The following is a 10,926-nucleotide window of genomic DNA, read 5'->3' on the forward strand; positions in this document are numbered from 1 at the left end:
TTACAGAGTTATTGCTACATAAACACTAGAAATTATTTCTATGTTTATGAATAATTGTGGATTCTAAAATAATTATTGGGAATTTGTTTAATAAAAAGATCTTTTGATCTGATAGGGGTGGAGAAAAGTTAAGAATAATACGCAGTTCAACGATCTTTTATATCTAATGAACTCTGGATTATATTCAACTCCACATTCACTCTATCACACTTAGGGAATCATGATCTTTACAACCTTTAGGGGTGGATCATAATCTCTATATACTTAGGGGTAGACTTTATTCCACAGTACTCTTTGTGACAAATAATTTTAAACATGGAAATAATATAATAAATTAGCTATTATCAAAATAAATCCTTGATCTTGATTATATGTTCCAGTTTAGATTTACTGTTGTAATAGTTAATGATACCATTAAAGTTCTTTGATAATGTATCACATTACCTTAGTTGAGTGGGAGAATATTAAAATTCTTTACCCATCGTTTGGTTGATATTTGTGATAGGAACTTAATAACACCTCTGATAAAACAAATCTAACCATTCACATGGATAGAAATAACTTATCAGAATTATGAGAATAAGATAGAAGAATTCTTGCAGTCTATTCGAATGACTTGAGTCAAGATTTCTAATCCTCATAACATTTTATGGTATCTTGATTTGATTGCTTAATCTCTAGCAAGTATTTTACACTTCAAATACTAGACTGCTATGTTGTTGACCTAGACTTAGAAAAACTTACAGTTTCAGACTAAGATAATAATACACAACGAGATATCCCTAAAAATAATAGTAAAAGGTTAAAAGTTTCTAACCAGACATCTACTATTGAGTGGGAGCCATCTGAGATGTAATCAAATGGGGAACATTAGGGGACAATCAAGAAAGATTTATGAAAGTGACCTATATGATAGATATTAAGGAACTATGCATTAGTGATCCTAATATCCACACTGACTCATAAAGAATTTTGAGATGGTTGTTACTCTGGGGGTGGAGGAATCATTGTAGAAATCCATCTATAATAATTCAAGCTTCATCAGAGAAGATATAACTTTGTAAATTCGAAATTACCAGAAAAGTATTTTACTGAAGAAAATTCTACTGCTTGCATTATCTCAATTCTAAATTTTAAAATTTGAGAGATATGTCTTCTATTTGTTCAGATGTACTTAATGGGCAGCAAGGATTTCAGTATCCCTTGATGAGTAAAGCATATAGTTAAGTAAGTTTCATAAGTTTTATAAACCTGGTTCCAGAAATATGGGTGGATTCAAATATACTAAACTTGATCAGAGGATCAAGACAAAAGATTGATTGTAATGCACAACTTGTTTTATGTTAGTGCAAGTGGGAGTTTGTTGGGTTTCGTGCCCTAAATAAAACCCATTACAATCTGGTTAGTTATCAATTTAGAATTTTGAAGTGATTTATGATTACATGTATGTTACATGTTTATGGTTTAATATATATATATTTAATATATGCACAAAATCAGTTAAATCCAAAACATATACTTATTCACAATTACAGTATTGTCAATACAGTGGAATGTGATTGTGATTATATGATTCAAAAGACTTAGTCCCTGTTCATCAGTGTTTTGGATTTACAACGATGTGATAATCGACGATAAAGTATACTTACACTTGGAGTAAGTGTTATGTTCTTTCCAGGACATTAGTAAAGTATACTAGTTTCGAATGTATGGAGTATACATTGGACTGGACCGATATTGAACTTGGTCAAAGATATTGTAAACTTACCGTTGTATCTTTCATAGTCAATATCAGAAGTTGATCTTAGATTAAGAGAATCTAAATCCTGATATGCTTAGGCTCAATCTCAGGAGTGCTATTCATGTTCTTTGATTTATTAGTTAAGCCTACTTTTGGGTCAGGGTGATACGTATATTTTGGGAACATGATAGCATAACTGAGTGGGAGTGCTGAACATAAATATGGAATCTATAGCTTCTATTTGGTGTATAGAAGTAAAGTGATGATTCCACTTCAAGCTTAGTTAAATAGAAGTAAATGGATGAGCTCTTGTTTCGGTGACTATATATTAGATCACTAAAACATCATTTACAGGTAACTAAGTGTTTTAAGGGGCAAAATACATTAAGGGGTGTAAACGGTAAATTGGTCCCATCTCGATGTAAATCATCTATATAGAGGATCTCTTAATCACATTAAGATTATAACAATGGTTAAATGAGATAGCATATTGATATCGTGAAACACATAATATGCTCTATATAAGTCTGAGAGTGCAATTCCAAGTTCTAAGAGTGGATTCAACAAGGAATTAATTAGTTAGGGATTTACTTGGTGAATCGGTTCAAATTATTGGAAGCTCAGCAATATAGATCCATAGTCCCCATTCTAGTTGAGACGATACTGTTTGTAAGACTCTATAATTGATTTATGATTAATCAATTATAATTCGAAAAGTTAGACTATGCCTAATTTGTGAATCTCACTTTTTAAGGATAAAATTGTAAATAAAACGGTTTTTAGGTTTAATTATTAATTGAGAGACTTTGCATGTCTAATTAATAATTATTTGAAATGATAATATTATTTAATAATCTATTTTAGTTATTAAATAATTAGTTTTGGCATTTAAATGATTAGAATTGGAAAAATGGCATTTTTGGAGAAATAGAAATAAAATTGAGGAAACTGCAAAATCCAAGTGAGGCCCATATCACACCATGGCTGGCCACCCTTTGCATGTTTCCCAATTATTATTTTCAATTTTAATTGCCATGTAATTGCTAATCGAAACCTAGCAAAAATAGGAAAGTGGTGGATCACACTAAATAAGGCAGTTAATCAATTACACAGTAAAAGAGGAAACTGCTTATTTGGAAAGTTGATTTCTCCCTTTTCCCTATATATAGCAGCCATTTCTCTCTTCTCTTGCATGCATAACATCACACGAATTCAAGAGAAAATGAGAGAGAAATTTCGAAATTCTCTTGTGAGAGAGAAGTGCCCACACACATGACTCAGTACCTCAATCATAGTTTGGAAGGCGCGAAGGATCACATCCGTGAAGGACATTCGAGCTCGGATCTTGATTATACTCTGCTTACGGACGGGAATCAAGGGTTAGAGATACGAGTGGAATGAGACACTTAATTTATTGCCATCAACGTAAGTTATTCTTAACTTTTATGTGTTTTGTTTATCGTTTTAGAAGTTCATATTTAGGTTGTTAACTCAACATACTTGGGAGTAGATCTAAGATCCTGGTAAAATTAATTCCAACAACTGCTTGGCTCCCGCACCTCCCTTCAACTTAGCTTCATGCTTGAGTTGAATGAGTTCATTCTCTTGATGAGCTCCCTCAGCCTGGCCAGCACTGGATTTCCTCTTTTTCTCCATCACAAGGTGAGGAATGAAATCCTTTTGGTAGAGCCCGTACTCCGCAAAGTTGTCCTCTGAGGTCAACAAAGTGATATTCTGGGCAGCACCCGACAGCTGAGCAAGTCTTTGAGCTCTATCCCTGAGAGTAAGTGTGAAGGGTGGATGGTGATATATAGGGATCTGCTTGAAGCGAGTGTAGGTGGTGCCCATGCCATCCACCATGTAATACTCGTCAACAAAATTCCCAATTTTGCTAACAGCCTTGTCCCTGGTGCCCGTCAACCACTGGAAGTCTGGCTGAGAAAAATAGAAGTATCCCGACCTACCTTACTTGGGAGTAGACTTCAAATCAAAAAACCAGCTAACCTCATGAGGAGAGGGTATATCCCACTTCTGGGTGGCATAGAGAACGAACAGGGCAGACAGATACTTGATGCCCTTGGGAGTGAATTGGGTCGGACAGAGGCAGAAAAAGTCTGCCACCTTCCTAAAGTATGGGTGCAAAGGCAGCAGTGCCCCTTGTTTGTAATGAGCACCTGACCAGGCACACATCCCCTTCTTTGGGTTGGAGACTCGGTTGTTCGAGGCGGAACATTACATTGCAGCTCGCCCAGATAGTCGCCTTGGTCGAGATCCCGTAAACGTGCCTCAGTGACCTTGGACGGAGGACTCACCCACCTGGCACCCAAGACACTTTGTCTCCTTTGAGGAACTGCAGCAGTAAGCTCCTCAGTGACGTAGTCCACTCCTTCGACCAAGACATCACCATCCACGTCTACAGGCTCCTCAGCCTCGTTGTATTCCCCAAAGTTTGGCGGTGTAGCCTCCTCCTCTTCCTCCGCCTCGGAAGGACTACCAGGACAGACATCACCATGTTCCTCTATCTCCTGGACTTCAGCGTCCCCTTCATGATCCCCCTCCTCCTGCACGGGTGGATCCTGTTCGGCGCTGGGCAAGGTGGCGTGCTGGGCCACATGAGGGTCAGACGCGTTGACTTAATGCATTGTCCGTTTAGTGCGACCGATCATCCTGTGGCTGGACGGGAAGATTGAATTAAAATGTTCATCGCTTGAAGAGGGCAGACTTGAACAAAGAGGATGGTGATCCTCATACAAGAGTTGAAGCAAATCCTGGTCGATTCGGTGTTCGCTTCCCCAAAAATCACCTAGGTTAATCTACAAAAGATAACACGCGAGATGAGTGTTTGGTCGGGATATCGAACATTAAACAAGCAAATATGTCGACCAAGAGTACTCAACAGATTAAAGAATAGAAATATTCAAGGAAAAGTCAAAACTCATAAGTTTAAAATTTTCGATAGTTAGGGAAAAAAAATCACGAAGCTTTGAATAAACAAGATGAAAGACAGCCATTGTGCAGTCAAAAAGCAAGCATCATGAATGGTGAAGTCGCATGAATCATTACAAAGGAAAATCGCAGAGTTCCTGAACCTAGGGTTTTCTACATATTTTCTACAGCAAAGTTAAGGTCGCATTCTGAAAGTAAATGTGCAAAGTAAAAGTAAAAGAAATCTAGAACTTACTCAATGATCGACATCTAGATTCAGTTTACGCAAAGCTGAACGAACAGTTCTTATGAAAAATTTTCAACAAACTTGAAGCTAAAAACCTCTATTTTTGCTCTGAACTTGCTTAACAAAGAAAGTTGGTGAAAATGAGTTTGTGAACAATGCTCAGTCATATTTATAGGGGAAACAACAAAAAGGGGTAATCATTTTAAAAACCTCAGACGCCTCGGTTCCCCCAAAAGTGAATATTAGAAATCAAAAGCAATCAAGTGCAACCGTCAAACGTGGTGAGAGAAAATCGAATTTCGAAGCATTGATTGCGTCAGAGCATTTATTAGTCAAAAACCAAAGAGACGCCTAGTCAGCCTCACATCGAGTGGCAAACAGACGCACCTGACATGTGTCACCCATCCAAACGCAAAGACAGCTCGGATGAAGTCTACACGCAACTTCAGAAGTCTCGTACAGACTTGGGGGAAAAATGTTATCCCAATTTTTGCACTCTGACGTGGCATCACACGATGGTGACACGTGGAATCGACTCTGGGTACCTGCTCGCAAGACACAGGCCGAACAGGGCACCTCATACATTTGCTTGGGCGAAGTCCTCTAGACCGAGCAGTGAGCAATCCGTGCAGCACGCCAACACTTACCAAATTCAGCTTTCGCATCGTGAGTCATCAAAGAAATCCCTATAACTTTTGGATTAGATTACAGAGATATGGCAAGCTATCCAAATCAGACGATTAGTGTATTCTGTATTTACTATGCAATCTTTCTACTTATATCAATTGTAACTAGAAGGGAAATACTTAATCTCCAAGCTTATAGCCCTATAAATAGTGATTCAAATTCACTGGGCAAAGGGTCGAGAGATTTTATCTAAAATTCATATTCAGAGATACTATTGTAAGAACTTTAAGAAAAGGAGTCATTTTCCTTGTTCTTAAGTCAATACAAATAACGAGGATTAGGCTATTACCGAACTGCTCGGGGCTGAACCTTTATAAAATTCTTGTCTCTTTATTTGCTTTACTATATTTTACTCATATTAAACTACTTGTCGCTTACAAAATTAGACTCATTGTCATTGGCTAAAAGCGAGGTCAACAAGTACAAATACATATACAATGGACTGGAACTCCTTTTTACTCTTGTTCTTCTTGAAAAAGAAGAAACTTCCTAGGAATTTTTTGTGGAGTTTTTTTTTTCTTGTGAGTAGTATAGTATTACTATTTTACTTTTTTCCAAAAAGTCCCCTTATCCTATGGATGAAGAGTATTTATAAGCCAGTTTCCCTCCTGTGCCAGCTTGACTTGATCATCTCTGGTCGAGATCCAACCGTTGATTTGGTAGGTGGCCATTTTACCATATGACATTAAGAGTGTCAGATCGTACTGACTGTATATCATATACGTGTCGTCCCAGGGTTTTCCTTTTTGAATTTCCGTTGTAAATATTTGTTGGATCAAGCAGTTATGATTGCATGTGCATTCCTTGTACTATGGCGTATCATGGGGGACAAACTTTGACGCCGTACTTGAAAAAGCATGGCCACTAAGTCCGTAGTATGACATGTACGAGAAAAACCTTCACAAAACGGGAGTATAGCTCAGCAAAATGCATTCCAAGATACCTTCTGACTTTCAGCGAAAAAACCACTCTCTTTTCAGGCGCATTTGACTTCAGTCCCGTGGGAGTAGGTGGCTTCGGTTTTGGACTAAGAGAGGCTTCTGATCACGGATACCTCCCGCAGCGCTCCTTTGCGGGGGAGTTCTCTTCATGGTCGCCCTTTCCATGAGCTAGGCCCCTATCATGCCGGAACATTGGTCAAGGGAGTTGACTTGCTAATTATCGCTTAATCTCTCCTGGTTAGAGTACAGGTGTCCAACTCAAAAAATCTGGACTATAATATAGTTTGAGGGTATCACTCTAGGCAACATGTCATCTAATACCAAGATTTATGAGGGTATCACTCTAGGAAACATGTCATACAAGGTTGGTTCTGACGGCAATCGTTCGCCGGTCAAATCCCGATATGGTGATTCCATCTGAAACAAGGTTGGTTCTTGATAAATTTGAAAAACTGATTCATAAACTTCATTTTATTGAGTTTGTGTACATACCTCCAATTGGTCTCTCGGGCGGGTTTGGGGTATGTTGGAAACAAGGGGTTGTTTGCAAGGTTAAGGAAGCGGATAAAAATGCTCTGCTTGGTTCGATTGAATCTGACCCTCCTGGTACCAAATGGAACTTCATTGGAATATATGGGCCGCCTACAATGTCAGGAAGAGAAGATTTCTGGAATCGTATTGGAGACTCGATAGTAAACGAATCGTCACCCACGGTCCTTATTGGTGACTTGAATGGAACACTTGCAGATCATGAATGCCTAAACTATGCCAATCAGAGGAATTCAACTAGATACTCCTTTGACTTGAGGAGAATGGTGGCGAGAACCGGCTTGGTAGATCTTGGTTGCCTTGGCGGAAAATTCACCTGGTTCCAAAAGGCCTCTCAATCTACTGGGGGAGCTTTGGTTAGAAGAGCAAGGCTAGACAGGGCCTTAGCCTCCATAGATTGGAGAATTTTATTTCCAAATGCGGTTGTTGAGCTCCTCACAGTTGGTACTTCGGATCACAAACCAATCCTTCTAAATATTGAGGGGGGAACAAGGTGTTTGAAGCCTCAATTCAAATATGAGTTAATGTGGGGGAGGGATCCGAGATGCTTCTGGATAGTGCGAAATGCTTGGCGAGACAATCTTCACCATGACCCAATGGTGAACTTATACAGGAAACTAAGGAAAACAAAGGAACATCTGAAGACATGGAATAAAACGCACTTTGGGAAAATCCAACAACAAGTGGCTAATGCCAAAAAGACTCTGGATAGGATCGAAAGTTCCAATAATATGCAGATTGCGGAGTTTGATGAAGCTAGAGCCAAGTTGAATGAGGCGCTTAGTAGGGAAGAGATCTTCTGGAGACAAAAGTCTCGTGTTGCTTGGTTAAAAGAGGGAGATCGTTGCACAAAATTCTTCATCGCCTCAACGGTGATTAGGCGTAGAAAGAATTTCATACAGACTCTGAAGAAGGAAAATGGCGAATGGGTCAACGACATCAAGGTCATTGCAAAGATGTTTATCGACAAGTTTAATGGCACCTTCTCCAAGAATCCTTTTACAAGTTCACCAGAGGAGAACATAGTGTGTAATAATCTGATTACTGAGAGTGATAATAGGAATCTTATATGCATTCCTTCAGCTAAAGAAATAGAAGACTGTCTTAGATCGATGGGGCATGATAAGGCTCCAGGCCCAGATGGGATGCCGACGGGATTTTACCTTCAACATTGGAACGTGGTGAAACGGGATTTCATTGACATGGTGACACATTTCTTTTTGACAATGGATCTTCCCCAGTTTATAAACAACACTAACATTGTGTTAGTTCCAAAAAAAGATTGTCCCACTGGGGTCAATGACTACAGACCGATTGCGCTATGCAATGTAGCGTATAAATGCATCTCCAAAGTTTTGGCTCTCCGGTTGAAGCATGTTCTGCCCTCCATCATATCTCCGGAGCAAACCGCTTTCGTTCATGGAAGACTAATTGCGGAAAACACTGCAGTAGCTAGGGAAATCGTTCACTCTATGAGTAAGAAAAAAGGAAAGAAAGGATTTATGATGATCAAACTTGATATGGAGAAGGCCTATGATAAGATGGACTGGAGCTTTATCCTGGCTACTTTGAAGGGGTTAGGTTTTCATCGAACTTTTGTTAATTGGGTGGAGAAATGCATTATGGCCAAACAAATGGGGCTGCTTATTAATGGCTCGGTCCATGGAACTCTGTCCCCTTCCTGTGGTCTTCGTCAGGGCGACCCTCTCTCCCCTGCTCTCTTTATCATTGCAGCTGATGTTCTCTCAAGACTGATTGCGGGTAGAAAGGCAGAGGGTCGTCTGGAAGGCTTCAAATTATCTAGAGAAGGGCCGGCTGTCACCCACTTGATGTTTGCAGATGATTTAATTTTATTTGGGCGAGCTTCTTTGAAGGAAGCTAAAGAATTCGTTAAATGCCTTGAAGACTATTGCTCTTGGTCTGGACAAGCAGTCAACTACCAAAAATCAACAGTGTTCTTCTCTAAGGGGGTCCTTGTGAGATGTGCAACAGATATCGCGGACCTGCTAAATATGAAGAGAATGAAGAAGGATGCCTCTTACCTGGGGCTTCCCCTCTTTAGATCACTGAATCGATCAAAGGATATGCGGTTCTTGGTTGATCGTGTTCTACAACGAGTGAAAAGTTGGAAAACTAGACTCCTATCGAAAGCTGGCCGAGCCTGCTTAATCCACTCAGTCGGATCATCCCTAGCTACTTATGTCGCTGCCTCGGATCCGATACCAATTAATGTGGTAAACACTGTGGATAAATGCCTAAGGGACTTCTGGTGGGGAGATACTGATGAAAAGAGGAAGATGCATCTCATGGCTTGGAATGCTCTATGCCAGTCCAAGATGAGAGGTGGTCTGGGATTCAGAAGCGGCGGAGTGATAAACAGAGCCTTTATGACAAAGTGGGCTTGGAAAGCGCTCACTGATCGATCAAGCGTTTGGAGTGCGGTGATAAATGCAAAATACATAAAAGACCAAAACTTTCTCTTTGCTTGACCGAAAGAGAGATGACTCGGCCATGTGGAAAGCCATTCTAGATGCTCGGATGGTGCTAGAAAAAGGCATCTGCAGGAAAATTGGAAATGGGGAGAAGACTTCCATTTGGTTCGATCCTTGGGTTCCTACCCCCAACCGTACCCCCACACCTTTAAAGGATGTGTCTCATGGAGTAGCTTGGGTTGAACAGTTTATTCTAAGAAATAATCGCTGGAATTCACAAATGGTAAGAGAATGGTTTAATCCGACAGACGCTGCTGCAATCCTTAACATTGATTTACCTGATGAGCGTGTGGAGGACTCATGGTTTTGGATTGGGGAGCAAAATGGCAACTTCTCCATAAGGTCAGTTTGTAGACCCATCAATGGTGATCAGTCCGCCAATACTGAGAGTGATATGTGGAAACTCATTTGGAACTCCCCACTACATATGAGGCTCAAATTCTTATGGTGGCAATTGTTTCGTGGGATTCTTCCCACCAAAGATAAACTAGCCCCATTTTTGGATGGAGTTCTAGGACCTTGTCCTATGTGTAAGGAGGAGTGTGAAACTTCTTTTCACCTCTTTTGGAAGTGCAACTTTGTTAAGGCCATTTGGTTTAGCCTTGGATGGGGCATCCGAACTGAACTAGTTACCGCCACTAGTTGGAAGGATTGGCTTGATTGGTTCTACAAAGGTCCGAATCTCCCTCCGAACGTTGAATTTTACGATTTCATGGTTACATCATTATGTATTGTGGAATCTATTTGGCGAGAAAGAAACCAAAGAGTACATGCAAAAAAGGACAACGAGTTGGTGTTGATCATAGACACGGTCCGCCAGAAGATCCTTGACCATGTCATGGTTGCCTCGAATACAGTTGAAGAGGTTCTAGAATGGACTCCGCCTCCACCCTCATGGGCCTGCTGTAACTCCGATGTAGCAATTTCTGCTACAGGCTGCGTGTTATCTGCAGTCATTCGAGATGACTCGGGTACAATTCTTTCCATCACAGTTAAGACAGGTATGGCAACTTCACCTAAGCTTGCTGAAGCTCACGCAGTGTGCACAGCGACGAAAAGGCGATTGATTTGGGTCCGAAAAAATCATCTTCCAATGTGACAATCGTTGTGTCGTGAAAGCATTCGATGCTCCTTTGTCCAATTGTGTGGACTTCAGTCTGCAGGAAGCCAAATCAAGGTTTCTTCACGCGTGTGACAAGATGAATGACTGGGGTATTGTCCACATCTCGCGCAAATGCAACTATATGGCTCATAACATTGCAAAGTGGGCTTCTAATTCAAGAATAATGGGCTGTATTAATCCTGAGGTGCTGGACGAATCTGTTCTTGATGACCTCACGGAGT

General features: G+C 40.2%; 1 protein-coding gene across 1 annotated transcript; it reads left to right on the forward strand.

Annotated features, from left to right (window-relative positions):
• Positions 1 to 6,945: 6,945 nt before the first annotated feature.
• Positions 6,946 to 9,579, forward strand: LOC133030406 (uncharacterized). Its single transcript, XM_061103143.1, has one exon. The coding sequence runs from the start codon at positions 6,946 to 6,948 to the stop codon at positions 9,577 to 9,579; it is 2,634 nt and encodes an 877-aa protein (XP_060959126.1).
• The last annotated feature ends 1,347 nt before the right edge of the window (positions 9,580 to 10,926 follow it).

Source organism: Cannabis sativa, chromosome 8 (assembly GCF_029168945.1).
Source record: "Cannabis sativa cultivar Pink pepper isolate KNU-18-1 chromosome 8, ASM2916894v1, whole genome shotgun sequence".
In the NCBI taxonomy this organism is placed as follows: domain Eukaryota; kingdom Viridiplantae; phylum Streptophyta; class Magnoliopsida; order Rosales; family Cannabaceae; genus Cannabis; species Cannabis sativa.

Coding starts and splice junctions, on each gene's coding strand:
- LOC133030406 (XM_061103143.1), top strand. CDS start 6,946: ATGGTGATTCCATCTGAAACAAGGTTGGTTCTTGATAAATTTGAAAAA.